The 19,885-nt window shown below is 42.8% G+C and overlaps 1 protein-coding gene across 4 annotated transcripts in view; it reads right to left on the reverse strand.

Moving 5' to 3' along the window:
* FNIP1 (folliculin interacting protein 1) overlaps positions 1-19,885 on the reverse strand; it is a 121,283-nt gene that overhangs the window by 48,781 nt on the left and 52,617 nt on the right. For all 4 annotated transcript variants that reach the window (XR_013229262.1, XM_077326871.1, XM_077326870.1 and 1 more), the window contains exon 2: positions 7,492-7,618. Coding sequence is in view for 3 of the 4 variants with exons in the window: in XM_077326871.1 (XP_077182986.1) it covers positions 7,492-7,618 (127 nt within the window). In the remaining variant the exon portion in view is untranslated. The remainder of the gene's footprint in view (positions 1-7,491; positions 7,619-19,885) is intronic.

Below are 19,885 nucleotides of genomic sequence, written 5' to 3' on the forward strand. Positions count from 1 at the left end.
CTGGCTACCCTGGGAGCCATGGTTGAACAGCCAAATAAATAAATAAACAAACAAACAAACAAACAAACAAACAAATAAGATGATGATGATGATGATGATGATGATGATGATGATGAAACTGAACAGAAGAAAACTGCTGAGCATCTGGATTAGAGAGAAATTAGGTCCAGTTCCAACTCCATTCTCCTGTACCACCAGATAACGTTAAACTTTGGAGGGAATGCCTCCTTCATTTTAAAGCATCACTGCAGAACATCACTACTCTTGCTGCAAAGGGCAATACCCTCTGTTTTTTTAAAAACCTGTGGGTACATCAGAATACAATGTGTTTATATACACATATAAGCAGTATGGCACAGAAGTTAGAATGTCAGACTCAGACCTGGGACAAATGGGTTTGAATCCATGCTCTGCCATTGAAACTTACCAGTGACCTTAAACATGTCACCGCCTGACCTACTTCATAAGGTTGCTGTTGTTAGAATAATATAGAGGAGGGGAGAAAGATGTAATCAGCTGCTTTGGGTCCCAATTACAGGGGAAAATGTGGTATAAATAAAAACAAGCATAAATAAATTAGCATTCGGGTGTGGAAAAAATGAAATGTATTGTGTTCAGTCCAATGTACAGTGATATGCATCTAAATACTGTTTCTTACCTGCCCCAAAGTTTAATGTATCTAGTGGTAGAGGAGTGGAGCTGGAGTGTGCACAGGTAGTGCATGTAAGCAGATATTCTATGAAATGTAGTGCAACTCTCCAGCATCAGCTCTGTAGTATCTAATTTAACAAGTGATAATACAGCAAAGAGTAGAGATGGTCATGATACAGCTGTGACTTCCACCATACATTTTTCACACTGTCTTGTGCAGACCTTTTAAAGTATAAAGGGACTGCATATGACAGCCTGAAACAACTGAGTGGCAGGGAGTTCCTCCCTACTGCACAGCTGTTTTTGCAGCTTTCACGGGAACATAAAGCAGAGGTCTAAGGGGACTTGGAGTTCCTTTAGCCCCCTGCTTTCTGTTCAACCCATGAACCACAGAAACTACTCTAAAAGTTTACGGAAGTTTGTGATTATAGACCAGTCACAAACTTCTTCCCCCAAATCCCAATTTTAAACAGGGCAAAATTCATGATGAAGTTTGCTTCATGCCCATCCCTATGGGAGAGGCTGCTTCCACAAGCAGGTCTCCTGAGCTGGTTTGCCCAAGGAAGTACATGCATGCATGTGTGTGTGTTGCTGGGCAGTAGGAAAGAAAGGATAAAAGGAAGAAAAGTTGCCCGTTGCCCCTTTTCTTACTTTGTAAGGCCTAACAAAAAAAAAAGATAGAATATATAAACTGCAACCATTTTTATGGGTGTAAACATCTGTGTATTTGATCATGGTTCAGCTATTTTAATATGGGCATTCAACATTTCCACTCCTGTCCTTAGTATTTCAGACCACATTTCAGATGCCCATTGCAAGTTCAAAAATGCTTGGGAGACTGGAACACTCTACAGCGAGTATTGTCAACACCAATATTGGAATTGTCATTCTGTATCCAGTCTTATCAGTAACTGCAACAGAGAGTCATTTAATGTGCTTTGTATAACTACTGCACTAAACTAAATGACAGCATTACAGTTTAAATAAGCTATAATGCACAATTTGAGAAGAAGAAGAAGAATTGGTTCTTATATGCTGCTTTTCTCTACCTGAAGGAGGCACAAAGCGGCTTACAGTCGCCTTCCCTTTCCTCTCCCCACAACAGACACCCTGTGGGGTGGGGGAGGCTGAGAGAGCCCTGATATTACTGCTCGGTCAGAACAGCTTTATCAGTGCTGTGGCGAGCCCAAGGTCACCCAGCTGGCTGCATGTGGGGGAGCGCAGAATCGAACCCAGCATGCCAAATTAGAAGGCCACACTTCTAGCCACCACACCAAGCTGGCTTTGGGTATCTGACTTCTTTATGACTCGGTTAAAATAGGCATCTGACTAGCAAAAATATAGGAGCTGAAAGTGTCTGTGGATGGAAAAACTTCTGCTGAGGATCATGATGCTATCACCTTCCTCATACCAATGCAGGTCAAAATACCCCCAACAGGGGACCCCCAACAGCATCATATCAGGGGACATTTTGTGCTGGAGGGGGAGGCAGAAATCCTTCCATCCACAGAAACAGTCCATTGGAGCCAAGTCATAAAACAAACATTAAATGTGACCTATTGTTAGTAGTAGGAAGTGAATTCTGAACTTGACATCTTCAGGATCATCCCAGTTGTGCCACAGAAATTATAGATGGGAAGACAGATAGTAAGTGGTTGAGGCAGAACAAACTGCCTCAGGTTTCCACTTACTGGCTGTCCCATACCAAGCAAAGATAAGTGCTGTGATTTTTCTGTCATAGATCCACTTCCTATGTAATAGGCCCCCTGAAGCCAGGGGGGGGGAAGGTGCAAGCAAGGCGATTTTATTAGCTATGGCTTTAAAAAAAAGTACATTTATTATATTTCCCATGAGACTCAGGACGGTTTACATAAAATGCTGAGGTTTGTACCTATAGGCTACATATACTTTTTTTATAGGAGGGAGGGACTTATTTGAAGTTTTACTGTATTTTGTATATTTTACATTTGGATTTGCAAGCCTGTTTGAGCCACAGTATAAATATTTTTTAAAGTAAATAACTGTACAATGCATAAAAACCCATCTTCAAAACAGAGTGATAACTGAAATTCCCTATTGCATTGTGATGCATGAGCTCTGAACATCCTCATAAAGGGGGGATGAGGGGGGAATCAAATTTAGACATATTGCTAAGTCTTTTGCCATTTGATAAGTTTCACAAGTTGTTTTTATAGATTCAAGTGGGTCTGAAGCAGTTTTTATGTGCATCATGTGCTGTCCTTTTATTGTTGTTGTTGTTGTTGTTGTTGTTGTTGTTGTTATTATTATTATTATTATTATTATTGTAGCAAAGGGCCCTGAAAGTTGAACCTTTGAGACTGGCTGGTCTTCTTGTCATATCTAGCCTAGCTTATGCAAAACTAGATAGAGCTTTCTTATTAGGTTTACAACTCCAGGTTGCATTCCTTTGCAAAATAAAAGCCTCTCATTATGACAATCAGATCCTTAGTGAAACAATGTTGAACTCACGCCCTGTTCAAATTGCCACTGGCTTGTGTTTTTTGGCACACAATGGCAGAAAACATGTGAATGGCAATCATATGACTTTGCTAGGAACTCGTGAACGAGAATTGCATTTTATCTCTGACACAAACAACAGCGTCTTGGGCTAGGCACAGCATCATGTGATAAAACCACACTGGCTCCACAGGGTTACAGCAGCTTTCACAGGCAAGTCACGTTGCAGCTTTCAGTGGATGTTGAAACCTTGCTTAATCACACTTGGAAGCATGCAAGCATATACTTAAGTACATGAAAAAGAGGCAACTCTTACAATGGGAACATATATTCTCAGACAAAAAAGACCAGTCAAGTCCTGCTTAAGCTATTCCATTTCTAGGCATCAGTCGTTTAATAACTTCCTAAACAGTAGCTTTTCACAAACACACCACTGATCACAGTGTCTTACACTTATCATTTCCTGATTTAAATACTAGGAAAGATGATAGTCTTTGGCCTTTACAGTAGAATGAAATGAATTTCAGGAGACTACTAGTAAAAGAGGTCAAATAGTTACGGTCTTTGGGATACCATCTGTCAGCAGCTCCCCAATAAGAAAATCATTTGCAGAATGTAGAACCCTGACAAATTTCCAGATGTGCAATATTAGAACTTACTATCTGTGCAAGAGTTACCTGCTGGCCACCTAGATCAAATATCTCAGGTGCCCCTCCCCTCCCCTCCCCTCTTTAAACCTGAATGTTTTTAAACCTGAATGTCAATGAAATATGAGACGCGACAAATCACTAGATATTATGCAACAAAAATAATCTGCTGTCTTGTGTTCCAAGTATAGCTCAAGCCATGTTTCCAAAATTATAACAGATTATTGAATAAGAGCTGCATTAAAAAAAAAAGTCCTTGCCCCAAGCAGATGCCTGCAAATGCAGTAAATAAGTACTGGAGGCAATGTACTGCTAGCACCATCTACTGTGCCCACAGCGGTGAACAGCACAAGGAAACCTGATGGTACTTCCATAAAGTTACAGTGCTATAATAAGCACAGTGCCGTTAAACGTACCCTCTCCATGCTGACAGCCGATACATAGCAAGCCTTACAAAAGAAAGACGGATCTTCTACTGAAGTGATGTTCTCTATGGAGCAAGGAATTTCACTTAGCTGGAAGCAGAGGCATAAAGCCCTGTCATAAGAAACCCTCCAGATCAATGCTCATAGAATTAACAAAGTCCATCTTGCTGATGAATAGTTCTGTGCAGCTCAAAGGCCCGCATATTCCCCTGTACTGCTATACTGGACCAACTGTATACTGTATTTGGAGGAAGAAAAACAGAGCTATAAATCACACTGGGCCATGTGGGGAACAGCTAGCAGAAGGCATTTCATTCTAAAAGGCAGTTAACAGATGCTCTTTTCACAGTAAAAAACATTTGGCCCACACAGTATTTTACTGCAAAGGGCAAAAGTACCGTGGGATGCAGCTAGAACTTCATGTATGCCATTAAGGGAAGAAGGGGAGCCGTTTGCCACTTTGCTGAGAGATGTGATCTGAATATTTTGATGTTCCAAAAAGAGATGATTATGCTTCAGGGGAACATTCTGTGCTCAAACCCAAATGGTAGACTGACTCTCCCTCAAAGAAAATATGGGGAAAAATGAAAGAAAAAAATTGCCTGGAGGCCACAGAGGATCGATGAGGAAACGAGAATATGATGCTCAATTATGCACCCAACAATAATCATAGAATCATAGAGTTGGAAGGGGCCATACAGGCCATCTAGTCCAACCCCCTGCTCAATGCAGGATCAGCCCAAAGCATCCTAAAGCATCCAAGAAAAGTGTGTATCCAACCTTTGCTTGAAGACTGCCAGTGAGGGGGAGCTCACCACCTCCTTAGGCAGCCTATTCCACTGCTGAACTACTCTGACTGTGAATTTTTTTTTCCTGATATCTAGCCTATATCGTTGTACTTGTAGTTTAAACCCATTACTGCGTGTCCTCTCCTCTGCAGCCAACGGGAACAGCATCCTGCCATCCTCCAAGTGACAACCTTTCAAATACTTAAAGAGGGCTATCATGTCCCCTCTCAACCTCCTTTTCTCCAGGCTGAACATTCCCAAGTCCCTCAACCTATCTTCACAGGGCTTGGTCCCTTGGCCCCAGATCATCCTTGTCGCTCTCCCCTGTACTCTTTCAATTTTATCTACGTCCTTCTTGAAGTGAGGCCTCCAGAACTACACACAGTACTCCATGTGTGGTATGACCAGTGCCGTATACAATGGGACTATGACATCTTGTGATTTTGATGTGATGCATCACACTGCCTGCTCATGTTTAGTTTACAATCCACAAGTACCCCAAGGTCTCATTCACACACAGTGTTACCTAGAAGCGTATTCCCCATCCAGTAGGTATGCTTTTCATTTTTCTGATCCAGATGCAGAACTTTACACTTATCTTTATTAATAGGCCCACTGTTGGGTGCGGATGGCAAACTCTAACGGAGGATGCAGAGAAAGCAGAAAGGCTCAGCGCCTATTTTACATCTGTTTTTTCCCCACAGGTCAAAGGGTTTAGGCACATCTAGAGATGGCAGTAGCCAAGAGATAGTGTCTGGGTGGCAAGTTGACATGGACAGAGAGGTTGTCAAGAGGCATTTAGCTGCACTGGATGAGTTCAAATCCCCTGGGCCGGATGAAATGCACCCGAGAGTACTCAAAGAACTTTCCAGAGAACTTGCACAACCCTTGTCCATCATCTTTGGGACCTCTTTAAGGACTGGAGATGTCCCGGAGGACTGGAAGAGAGCAAACGTTATTCCGACCTTCAAAAAAGGGAGGAAGGATGACCCGGGGAACTACAGACCAGTGAGTCTGACCTCTGTTGTGGGTAAGATAATGGAGCAGATATTAAAGGGAGTGATCTGCAAACACCTGGAGGACAATTTGGTGATCCAAAGAAGTCAGCATGGATTTGTTTCCAACAGGTCCTGTCAGACCAACCTGGTTTCCTTTTTTGACCAAGTAACAGGTTTGCTGGATCGGGGAAATTTGGTTGATGTCGTTTACTTGGATTTTAGTAAAGCTTTTGATAAGGTTCCCCATGATATTCTGATGGATAAATTGAAGGACTGCAATCTGGATTTTCAGATAGTTAGGTGGATAGGGAATTGGTTAGAGAACCGCACTCAAAGAGTTGTTGTCAATAGTGTTTCATCAGACTGGAGGGAGGTGAGTAGCGGGGTACCTCAGGGCTCGGTGCTCGGTCCGGTACTTTTTAACATATTTATTAATGATCTAGATGAGGGTGGTGGAGGGACTACTCATCAAGTTTGCAGATGACACCAAATTGGGAGGACTGGCATATACTCCAGAAGATAGAGACAGTTCAACGAGATCTGAACACAATGGAAAAATGAGCAAATGAGAACAAGATGCAATTTAATAAAGATAAGTGTAAAGTTCTGCATCTGAGTCAGAAAAATGAAAAGCATACCTACTGGATGGGGAATATGCTTCTAGGTAACACTGTGTGTGAACGAGACCTTGGGGTACTTGTGGATTGTAAATTAAACATGAGCAGGCAGTGTGATGCAGTGGTAAAAAAGGCAAATGCCATTTTGGGCTGTATCAACAGGAGCATCACATCAAAATCACAAGATGTCATAGTCCCATTGTATACGGGTACAGAGGGTACAGAGGAGAGTGACGAGGATGATCTGGGGCCAAGGGACCAAGCCCTATGAAGATAGGTTGAGAGACTTGGGAATGTTCAGCCTGGAGAAAAGGAGGTTGAGAGGGGACATGATAGCCCTGTTTAAGTATTTGAAAGGGCATCACTTGGAGGAGGGCAGGATGCCGTTCCCGTTGGCTGCAGAGGAAAGATGGCCTGTATGGCCCCTTCCAACTCTATGATTCTATGATTCTATGTGGAACAGATAATAACAACAATGTGACTACAGTGTGACTATTTCATCTTGTATGGTGTTATACTTTCCTATAGTCAAAACTTAAATCCTTACTTTGCCACAAGAGGAGAAAACAATGGAGAGAAATTGTTTCTGTGTCATGTAGAAGATTAACAAAATCTATAAGAAATAACAAACCCTCCGAAAAAAATGAGGTAATAAAATGTGAGATTAAAAAGAGGAGTCTGCAGCAATAGTTAAGCCATTAGGAAGAATCAGAGACACTCCAGTGCTTTACAACATAATCTTTTTTTAAATATAGCATAATGAACATCTCTCTTTGAACTTTGACTATCAATGCAAATAATTTATTGTATCAGCTCCTACATATTAAACTGCTGTTACATTTGAAAAAACGCAAAAAAATAACTGAGTTTCAATTAACATTACTTACTGAAACTGAGGCATCTTCAGTTCTTCTCTTTGCATTGGAGTCAAACAAGACATTTCGCCCCCTTCTTTCACAGTCCTGGTATACAATTAAGCGAATTTGACTTGGATCATACTCCGGCAGAGGCCAGCTTTAATAGGAAAGAAAGAAAAAAATGGGTTCTATCACTATAAGTTATTAAGTAGTCACTGTTAAAATTAATAATCCTATTAAAAACATCAAGGACAAATTATACTGTATTGAAGAGAACAGCAACTGGCCAAATTACACACTTGATTAATAACTTCTCTGTATTGTTCCTGTTCCTGTGTTCCATGCGAACCACCATCAGCCTCCGGGAGAGTCAGTATATAAATATAATAAATAAATAAAATACTTGCGCAAATGGGAATAACTACTTTGAGACCCATTATGCACGGGGGGAATAACGCACATTCGGGGTGGAATGGCGGCGACTAAAATCACCAATAACGCACGGTGCCAGCTGCAACCGGCTGCAGATTCGGTGCATGCCGCCGAAAAAGTTGCGTAAGCGAAACGCGGAAGAAAGCGCAGCTTCCGGGTGACCGGGGCACAACCAGAAGCGGCGCCGGGATCGCCACATGCATAATCGGTTACTCTGGGTTTTGCCGCCGTCGCGCCCCGTCCCGTGCATAACCAGTGTGCTTCGCGTCTTCCCCCTCCGCGTTTTCCATGTGACCCGAAATCGCCGTTTCGGCGGCTGTGCATAATGGGCCTGATTGATATTGATAGGATTAATCACTGGAGTAGCAATCCTAGATTGGACAAATGTAAAAATAATTTATTATCCATGGGTACTCCTGTCAATATAAAAATGACAACAATCAAGTTGCTAATATTAGTGGAGAGAGAAAATGAAACACCACACCAAAAAAAAAGAAAATGGTTATATATGGATGCTTTTGGTTTGTCTCTAATTAATGTGGTTCAAATGCTCCTGTAAAGAATTTATCATGACCACACATCAGCATAGGGATGCTAATCCATTCTGTTTCAGAGACTTATGGCAATACTTTAGCATCCAAATTTCTAAATTCTCTTGTACAATGCCCTCTGAAAGAATGTGCCCCTCTTCCAGGTCTGAGAGGTCACTATTGCTAATTTTTATTCATTTTGAAATGTCATAATTGCTTGTCTTCATAGAGTAGCCAAAGAAAGAGAATCATTTTTATAATTCTGACTTACAAAAACACAGATGATATTTTAACAACTGCCAATACAAATGTAATGTAATTTTCCACCAAATTTGAACTAGTGATTGGGTGGGGGGAGGGCAATTTTTGTCAAGAAGCAGGAAGATCTGCAGTGAAATGTGACAGAAAGGACTGTACAAATCCATGCATGATTTTCAATCATGCAGAAATCTAACAAACCAAATTTCAAAATAATTGGTCCAAGGGGTCCACTTCTAGGTTCACCGAAGAGGGAGAGTTTGTCCCATAGGGCAGTAGTCCCCAACCCCCAGTCCAGGGACCGGGACTGGTCCGTCGATCAGTCAGTACCGGGCTGCGGCTCCTCCTTGTCCTCCTCCCTGGCTGCTGCCTCGGGGGCTGCCCTGTCACTCTGCCGCCAGCTCACCTTTGGTGCTCTCCAGTGGCCGCCATGGCTGGGGCTCCCCCTGGGTGGGGCAGTGTGCAGCTGCTGCTGGCAGTGCCCCCCCCAGCGGGCGGCAGGAAGTCAGGGTGCTGGTGGGAAAGCAAGTGAAGCAGGGGCTCAGGCGACGGCAGCAACATCCCTCTGCAAAAGTCTACCCTCCACCTCCGGGCCTCAGTAAAATTGTCAAGCATTGACCGGTCCCCAGTGATAAAAAGGTTGGGGATCACTGCCATAGGATATGATGGAGCAGATAGGGCACCCTGTTTGAGAACCCCTAGATGCGGACCCCTTGGACCAATCATTTTGAAATTTGGATGGGAGTTAGGGAAGAGCCCCCCAGAGCTATCCTGAAAGTTTGGAGGCTGTACCTCAACCCCCCACCCCCAGGCCCTGGGAAAGGCGGGAACGCCAAAATTCCCATTATAGTCTACAGAGCCAATGACCTTCATGGGTGCTGAAGCCAAGATGGCTGAGTCCTTTGATAAATGAGTAAATTAACATTGTTCCTGATTTGGGGGGGGGGGCAGGAGACAACTTTCGAGAGGCACGCTTTGTTGAATGAAATATTTTTTTATTCCAAATATCGCCTACACGCGTGTCCACCTATTCGTCACTCCATGAAGTTTGCCATTTTTTAAAGATAATTCTCCTCCCCAGGAACAAGGGAGAGGAAGACGAGAGTGAGGGTGGGATGTTGCAGACGACTTTAGCACATTTGTGCCTCCATACATTCCTTCTGCTGGTTGTTCTCTGTAATCTAGTGCTTTTTAGGGTAGTGAATCCACTTTTTTGGATTCCCAGAGAAGCGCTTTAAAATGGAGGATGTAGTGAGCAGTTTGCTGCCCTGATATGTGATATGGGTGATGTCATGTGTTGGGGCTGGAATTTAGCGTCGTCATGAGGTAAGCATTAAGCTTCCTTAAAATTAAGTAAGTAACCAATCTTCCCCTTTTGAATGTTTAAGGAATACATCACAAGAAGGATGTAGATAAAATTGAAAGGGCACAGAGGAGAGCAACGAGGATGATCTGGGGCCAAGGAACCAAGCCCTATGAAGTTAGGTTGAGGGACTTGGGAATGTTCAGCCTGGAGAAAAGGAAGTTGAGAGGGGACATGATAGCCCTCTTTAAGTATTTGAAAGGTTGTCACTTGGAGGAGGGCAGGATACTGTTCCCATTGGCTGCAGAGGAAAGGACACGCAGTAATGGGTTTAAACTACAAGTACAACGATAAAAAATTTCACAGGAAATTTTTTTTCACAGTCAGAGTAGTTCAGCAGTGGAATAGGCTGCCTAAGGAGGTGGTGAGCTCCCCCTCACTGGAAGTCTGTAGATGGCCCCTTCCAACTCTATGATTCTATGATTCTAAGAAGATTAGTCAGTCAAGGCCAAATTTACTGCTTTTTGAAAAGATCTGTATGATTTAAGCTGAGCCTTGAGTACAAGGTTTCCTTTTAATTTAACTTTTCATTGTGAAATGGGGTTGAAAATTGTACTATTAGCCAGACACCTGCACTAAATTTTCTAGTTCTAGGGAGGAGTATCCTCCAATTACTTCTTCCTGCCCCATACTTCTGCAGGGCCTGCAAAAGGGAGCTCCTCCACCAGGCATTCGCTTGAGGCTGACCCACTTGGAACATCTGCTGGTTCTCCCCCTCTCAGATGCCCTTCCATGACTGAACAAGTAAGACTGTAAGATTGTTGTGATGTCTTATTGAAATTTGTATAATGTTATAGATTGTTATAATGTTCCATGTAAATTTATGCAATGTTCCATGTAAACAGCCCAGAACCGTAAAGAATGGGTAGTATAAAATACAAACAAACAAATAAAATAAAATACTTGCTTCTCACGCTGTTCCTGGATTCCTTTCCCCAAGGAGCAGCATTTTGAGGAAATCAGTAGATTACTAGGACGTAGGGTGAGCATGAAATTTGTGTTCCACTGAAACAATTGCCTTGCACGAGTAGATAATTTATTCTGAATCCATACCAATTTGCTATTTGGGAGCATATTGGGATTTACAAGTTTTCAATGCACTTTAATAATTGTTTCCAAAACACAGCCCATACTGCAACAGGCATGCTGTGTATTATCAATTTATTGCAAATTTTGATGCAATACCGCTGTATGTTATTTCATACAATTACATACAGAAAAGCCCGATAAAAGTTAAATAATATGTTAGTAGCCAACATTTGTTCCTGTAACTCAAGTAATCAGATCTATGTAAAGCAAATTTTACAGGCAAGAGTTCAAATCCTACTTAAGTGGAGAGATGGGTTTTACACACACAACACATGATTGACTTCAGTTTCCAAGTCTGTACTAAGATCTCTGTTGGCATTCCTTGGCTGACCATCTGGGATGCTATTTGCTAAATACTGCAGAATGTAAGACTACTGTGTGCTTCATTACTTGCTGCATTATGTCTTCAAAATAACAGTGTACTAATTCAAACAGTGAATTATACAATTATACAATTTTACCATCAAAAAAACACCTATACTCACATACTGCGGGATAATTTTACTTTATTTTTAGGGTAGTTTTATTGCAGTTAGACACACATGATATTATCCAACTCACAAATTCAAATGTTGAAATTTCCACTGAAAGCCAAAAGAAATCAATATAAAGATAAGCCAAATGTAAATTACATGTACATTTACTGTCATGTAAAACTGAATGTAAATAAATATAATCCCCTGAGTGTATGCTGTAGCTGATCTCTGTAAACAGCATTCTCATTTATGCAAATTTAAGATTAGTTTACTAATTTTGAGAAGGTTCAAGCCACTCATGGAGATTTATTTTTATGCAATTATATCAAAATAAATATATTTTTCTCTATAGTTATTGAGGCTACATCAGTTTACCAAAAAGAGTTTTTGATTTACCCAGTTCTTTGTGGAGAAGTTTCCCTCCCCCTCCTTCCACTTACTAGTATTTTGAAATTGGACTCTGACAGCAATATGGCAATGAAGAGCAGAAAGTGTTCCAGATCTTTAGGAATGTCTGCACACAAAATCTCCTAGAGCAGATTATATTCTAAGAAAGCAATGAGCTAAATATCAGCAATGTTCTACAATATGTTCTACCAAGGTAAAAGGAACCTGTTTACTACCCCATCTGGGTGCATGCTTCTTTAACTATCTTTGAAAGAATTAGTTGCAAGTGATAAATCACATTTCATATATGTCCGATCGTTTATCAGTATTGTGTAACATCGCCTGATAGCATTTCTCCAGTCCTCCCAAAACGTTCTTTGGCAGTACCAAAAGAGTTCCCCCTTCAAGGATCGCTGCCTTGCCTTGGCAAGGGGGCTTGCATAGCTCAGTGAAGCTATGAGCTATGCCGTGCAGGGCCACCCAAGACGGACAGGTCATAGCTGAGAGCTCTGACAAAAGGTGATCCACTGGAGAAGGAAATGGCAAACTACTCCAGTATCTTTGCCATGAAAACCCTATGGACAAGTTCAAAAGGCAAAAGGATATGACACCGGAAGATGAGCCCCTCAGGTTGGAAGGTGTCCAATATGCTACTGGGGATGAGCAGACGGCTAGTACGAGTAGTGCCAGAAAAAATGAAGCGGCTGGGCCAAAGCCGAAAGGACGCTCAGTTGTGGAAGTAACTGGTGGAGAAAAGACAGTCCGATGCTGTAAAGATTTTTTTCCATAGGAACCTGGAACGTCAGATCCATGAATCAAGGCAAGCTGGACATGGTTAAACAAGAGATGACAAGACTGAACATCGACATTTTAGGAATCAGTGAACTCAAATGAACAGGAATGGGTGAATTTAATTCAGATGACCATCAGGTATACTACTGTGGACAAGAATCTCGCAGAAGAAATGGAGTAGCCTTCATAATCAATAAGAGAGTAGGAAAAGCAGTTTTGGGATACAATCCCCAAAATGATAGAATGATCTCAGTTCGAATCCAAGGCAAACCATTCAACATCACAGTAATCCAGGTCTATGCCCCAACCACTGCTGCTGAAGAGGATGAAGTTGACCAGTTCTACAACACCTTCTAGAAGCAACGTCAAAAAATGATGTGCTTATCATCATGGGGGATTGGAATGCTAAAGTCGGAAGCCAAAAGATAACTGGGATAACAGGTAAGTTTGGCCTTGGAGTACAAAATGAAGCAGGCCACAGGCTGGTAGAATTTTGTCAAGAGAATACAATCGTCATAGCAAACACTCTTTTCCAACAACCCAAGAGACGACTCTACACATGGACATCACCAGACGGTCAACACAGAAATCAGATTGACTATGTGCTCTGCAGCCAAAGATGGAGAAGTTCTATACAGTCAATAAAAACAAGACCAGGAGCTGATTGTGGTTCAGATCATCAGCTTCTTGTTGCAAAATTTAGGCTTAAATTGAAGAAAGTAGGGAAAAGCACTAGGCCACTCAGGTATGAACTAAATCATATCCCCAATGAATATACAGTAGAGGTGACAAATAGATTTAAGGAATTAGATCTGATAGAGTGCCTGAAGAACTATGGACACAACATTGTACAAGAGGTAACAACTAAAACCATCCCAAATAAAAAGAAATGCAAGAAATCAAAATGGCTGTCTGAGGAAGCTTTACAAATAGCTAAGGAGAGAAGGGAAGTGGAAGGCAAGGGAGAAAGAGAAAGATACACCCAACTGAATGCAGAATTCCAGAGAAAAGCTAGAAGAGATAAGAATGCCTTCTTAAATGAACAGTGCAAACAAATAGAAGAAAACAATAGAATGGGGAGGACCAGAGATCTTTTCAAGAAAATTGGAGATATGAAGAGAACGTTTCATGCAAAGATGGGCATGATAAGGGACCAAAATGGTAGGGACCTCACAAAAGCAGAAGAGATTAATAAAAGGTGGCAAAATTATACAGAAGAGCTATACAAGAGCGAGCTTAACATCCCTGATAACTACAATGGAGTAGTTACTAACCTGGAGCCAGACATCCTGGAATGTGAAGTCAAATGGGCCTTAGGAAGTCTGAGCAACAATAAAGCTAGTGGTGGTGACAGTATTCCAGTTGAACTATTCAAAATCTTAAAAGATGATTCAGTAAAAGTGCTACACTCAATATGCCAGCAAATTTGGAGCACTCAACAATGGCCACAGGATAGGAAGAGGTCAATTTACATTCCAATCCCAAAGAAGGGCAATGCCAACGAATGTTCAAACTACCGCACCATTGCACTAATTTCTCATGCTAGCAAAGTTATGCTCATAATTTTACAAGCTAGGCTCCAGCAATATGTGGACCGAGAACTTCCAGAAGTACAGGCAGGATTTCGAAGAGGCAGAGGAACTGGAGACCAATGCGGAGGATGCGGAGACTAAATGAGTAAGCCATCGTTGTTGCCACTATTGTAAATTTATTGGATCTCATTGTTATTTTATGGTTTTTAGGGGATGGGGTTATGTAAGCCGCCTTGAGCCTTCGGGGGAGGCGGGGTATAAATACAATAATAATAACAACAACAAGAACAACAATAATAATAATAATAATAAAATTGCCAACATACGCTGGATCATGGAGAAAGCTAGGGAGTTCCAGAAGAACATCTACTTCTGCTTCATTGACTATGCTAAAGCCTTTGATTGTATGGAGCACAACAAATTGTGGCAAGTTCTTAAAGAGATGGGAATACCAGGGCATCTTATTTGTCTATTGAGAAACTTATATGCAGGTCAAGAAGCAACAGTGAGAACTGAACATGGAATCACTGATTGGTTCAAAATTGAGAAAGGAGTTCGGCAAGGCTGTATACTGTCACCTTGCCTATTTAACTTGTATGCGGAGCACATCATGAGAAAGGCGGGATTAGAGGAGTCACAAATTGGGATCAAGATTGCAGGGAGAAATATCAACAACCTCAGATATGCAGATGATACCACTCTAATGGCAGAAAGTGAAGAGGAACTAAAGAGCCTGCTGATGCGGGTGAAGGAAGAGAGTGCAAAAGTTGGCTTCAAACTCAACATCAAGAAAACGAAGATCATGGCATCCGGCCCTCTCCATTCCTGGCAAATAGATGGGGAAGAAATGGAGGTAGTGACAGATTTTATTTTCCTGGGCTCCAAGATCACTGCAGATGGGGACTGCAGCAAAGAAATTAAAAGACGCTTGCTCCTGGGGAGGAAAGCAATGGCAAATCTAGACAGCATCCTAAAAAGCAGAGACATCACCCTGCCAACAAAAGTGCGTTTAGTCAAGGCTATGGTATTCCCAGTTGCGATGTATGGCTGTGAAAGTTGGACCATAAGGAAGGCCGAGCGTCAAAGAATTGAGGCTTTTGAACTCTGGTGCTGGAGAAGACTCTTGCGAGTCCCTTGGACTGCAAGGCGAACAAACAGGTCAGTCCTAGAGGAGATCAGCCCTGAGTGCTCCTTAGAAGGCCAGATCCTGAAGATGAAACTGAAATACTTTGGCCACCTCATGAGAAGGAAGGACTCCCTGGAGAAGAACCTAATACTGGGAGCGATCGAGGGCAAAAGAAGAAGGGGACGACAGAGAATGAGGTGGCTGGATGGAGTAACTGAAGCAGTAGGTACAAACTTAAATGGACTCCAGGGAATGGTAGAGGACAGGAAGGCCTGGAGGATCATTGTCCATGGAGTCGCAATGGTTCGGACACGACTTCACACCTAACAACAACAACACCACCAAAAGAGTCTCAGAAATCTGAAGAGCACTTGGCTAAGGGGTTCAGCAAACTGATTCCTACCTATTCAGATATTTTGCAGATATTAGCTATGAAAAAGGCTTCATGTGAAGGCAGTGGGTTGGGACCTACCAACTTTTCTGTTCAATCTGACTTTCAGGCAGGGAAAGCAGTATAAAAATGTTGCTGACCACCCAAAAAGTTTATGGAACTACAGATAGATATCTGTGGTAGAAAAAGACTGTTTAATGCACAGATATAAGATTGTAACATCCATCAGCTAATTATTTTACAAATAAGAATAAAATTATTACTATTATTATTACTATTATTATTAAATTGGCAATATATATATATATATATATATATATATATATATATATATATATATATTGAAATGGAAGGGGTCATTAAAAAGGAGGATGGGAAATACTTATTTAATGTTTCTTATTCTAAGAAGGTCAAAACATTTGCAACCATATATATTGGGTTTTTTATGAGCCTCTTGTGGCGCAGAGTGGTAAGGCAACCGTCTGAAAACTTTGCCCATGAGGTTGGGAGTTCAATCCCAGCAGCCGGCTCAAGGTTGACTCAGCCTTCCATCCTTCCGAGGTCGGTAAAATGAGTACCCAGCTTGCTTGCTGGGGGGGTAAACGGTAATGACTGGGGAAGGCACTGGCAAACCACCCCGTATTGAGTCTGCCATGAAAACGCTGGAGGGCGTCACCCCAAGGGTCAGACATGACTCGGTGCTTGCACAGGGGATACCTTTACCTTTTATATTGGGTTTGCTCAAAAACAGCTTCTATTAATCATATTAATTATATCTTCTCATTGCTAAGCTGCTTTGGTGGCATGATGATGTACCCTTGATGTTTAAGCATAATGAAAGAACACAAAAGGGCTAATTAAAGAGCACAAAAGGGATATATCATATTGCCATCAAGTGTGATACCTCCCAGAGATGGCTCTCTCCCTTCACTTGCTCTCTGGTCTCCTCCTCCTCTTTCACTCTGTCTCATTATCCTGTGCCTTTTCCCTTGTTCCCACATATGCTGTCCTGTCACTAACTCCTTCCCTCCCTCCACTTGTTTGGACCCTACACTCCTGCTGTGAGAATTGCCTCCCGTAGACACTAACAAGACCCTTGATTGTAAAATCAGACTTCTTTATTATATAACATTGAAATAGTAACAAACGCACTTTGCTTGAACTGAGGAGGGGCCCTCAGTTCTGGTCTTATATTGCTTTTTGGATTGCCAACCCCCACTCCACAACAAGGTAATGCTTTGCCTTGAGATGTCAGATGGTAAGCATGAGAACGGTGGGGGCTGGACACTTACAAAAAAGTGGTAGGGCTAGCCCAGGTTCTGGGCCGGCTCACGGAAATATAGATTACAAAAGGTGTGGAATGTAAAGGGACAAGTGAAGGAGTGAGGTAACTGACCAGGGGATGTGAGCTACATGTAGGATTCTGCGCACTACCTGGCTGCCAGCTTACGGTAAACAAAAGGGGTTGGGACAGTACAACAAACTTTGTCACATGGTACCCAAAGAGCCTCTTGTGGCACAGAGTGGTAAGGCAGCCGTCTGAAAGCTTTGCCCATGAGGCTGGGAGTTCAATCCCAGCAGCCGGCTCAAGGTTGACTCAGCCTCCCATCCTTCCGAGGTCGGTAAAATGAGTACCCAGCTTGCTGGGGGGTAAACGGTCATGACTGGGGAAGGCACTGGCAAACCACCCCTTATTGAGTCTGCCATGAAAACGCTGGAGGGCGTCACCCCAAGGGTCAGACATGACTCGGTGCTTGCACAGGGGATACCTTTACCATTACCCATCATAGGGGCGAGGAATTAAATAAAAAACTGATCACATTAGACATGGCAAATCCCATTTTTGACACAGGGTTTTGACACCTGCTTGGCATCCTGGCCACACTGTCCTGACCCAACTCCCAGCCAAGCTGCCAGCCAAACCCAGGGAAGTTCACCCATTGACATCCTCCTAGACTCAGGGGGCTCCCTGGGCTCAGGCGTTAAGGCTCATGACTCTTTCCTAGCCCTGTCAGATCAACAGGGAGCTTTCTCTTTGCCCCGGGGTGGGGCTATCCCCAGTGGCACGGTGCTCTTGCAGAGCCACACTGATAGGGCTGGTTGCGGGAGCTATGGATGCAAGTCGTCCTATCGTGCTGGAGCCTCTCTGGTCCGGTAAGTGGTTCCTGGTTCATCTCAGGGGGTCCAGGCTCCCATCTGGGAGGCCCAGGGGGGCCATGGGACCACAGAGGCCTGGACAATAAGGCTGATCACATCTTGCAATAACTTAGCTGATTGAAAATCCAGTTTTGACTGACTAGAATTCCTCTTTAACACAGTCTATACTACCCAGTTTTGGCCATCAATGGAGTTTAAATAAAGGGCTGGACAGATAACTTATCTTCAGTTTTTCACCCTGTCTTGGATATTTAAGTTGGATCCAGATCTTACAAAGATTTTAAACAAGCATGTGTCAACTAGACTGATGCACTTAGAGATGAAACAGAAATTTTGCCAAAAGGGGAGGATTATTTGGTTTAATGGTGGCAAAAGAAAGAAAACATGTTTTAAAGGATTCTTAAAAAAACACAATATGACATACTAGGGGCAAAACCCGTTGTATCCAAGAATACAACAGGCGCTAGAGCTTGGCAGTGGGAAGAGGAAGGGGAGGAGTTGTCCAGTCTGTAAGGGCATGGGGTTGAATGTGCGTGTTGTGTGGGCGGTTGTGGTGGCATGGTGGCAAATGAGGGCATGGGTGTGGAGATATGGGTGTCAAGAACCTGTGGTGTGGAATGTTTGTTGAATGTGGGAGAGGACTGACCTTTGGGAATTTTGGCATAGTGGTTACAGATGAGCATTCCAGAGCCATGTCTTCAGATATGTGAAAGGAAAATCAGACTGGAGACTCTTCTTAGGGAAAGATTACAAGGTAACCAGTTCCTCCCAGTTCTGCGTCATTTCCCTTCTTGTGTGAATTATGCTACAGACACTGAAATGCCCCCCTGCCCTAATACACAAGGGTAGTCACAGTACACAGGTGTCCACCCTGTTCCTTCTTCTCCATTTTTTCACTGTTGATAAAATGTTATGTGCCCACATGCTTCTTTCATGATTGCACCTTAGAAGAATGGATTTTTGTACCCTGTTGTTTACTACCCAAAGGAGTCTCAAAGCGGTTTACAAACATCTTTTCCCTTCATCTCCCCACAATAGTCAACCTATGAGGGATGTGGGGCTGTGAGAGGTCTGAGAGAACTGGAAATGGGCCGCAATGACCCAGTAGACCTCAGGTGTCTCAAAGCATTTTCTAATCGTCTTCGCTTCCTCTCCCCATAGCAGACTCCCCATGAGGGAGGAGGGGTAGAGAGCCTCACATGGAAGCTGGCAACCCTAAGAGGAAGACTGTGCACAGCAGTTTTGACCTTAGTAAGGCTTTTTATACTGTTTTTTTTTATTTGCCAGGTCAAGGTTGGAAAAGGTTCTTGCAGTTCCCATGTCTCTTCAGCCATTTACTTGTTCTCTATTTAGTTTCAGGCTGTAAATATTTATTTAGATCTGCCTGCACTTTCCAGACTCACAGGACTGATGCTGGTCTGCCTGTCTGTGCCCCAGAATACAAACAGTTGCTGGTAAGGGCTGGCCCTAACCCATAGCCCAGGAGGGACACACCTGAACCACTCCCTCCCAACTGCAGGCAAAAATGGCTTCTTTGAAGGCTGGAATCTGAAGCATTGTACGATTTTGAAGTCCCACATCCAAACCTCCAGGAATATTTCCAACCCAGTGGTAGCCAACCTCCAGGTATGGCCTGGAGAGCTCCTGGAATTACAGCTCACCGGTAGAGTATAAAGATCAGTTCCCCAGGCAAAAAGGGCTACTTTGGACAGGGTTGTAGAAGAGAAGAAACATTTAAGGCCTCCCACACAGGTTGTTGTTGAATTGAAAAACTTGAAGCCTACTGCACAGGGTTGGTGTGCAGATGAAACAGGAGACAAAAGAACCTCCGCAACAGCAATTACACTCTGCAGTGGCCTCAATTCTGCAGAGAAGAAATACAGATGGCTTG

This window comes from Paroedura picta, chromosome 3, assembly GCF_049243985.1.
Source record: "Paroedura picta isolate Pp20150507F chromosome 3, Ppicta_v3.0, whole genome shotgun sequence".
NCBI lineage: Eukaryota > Metazoa > Chordata > Lepidosauria > Squamata > Gekkonidae > Paroedura > Paroedura picta.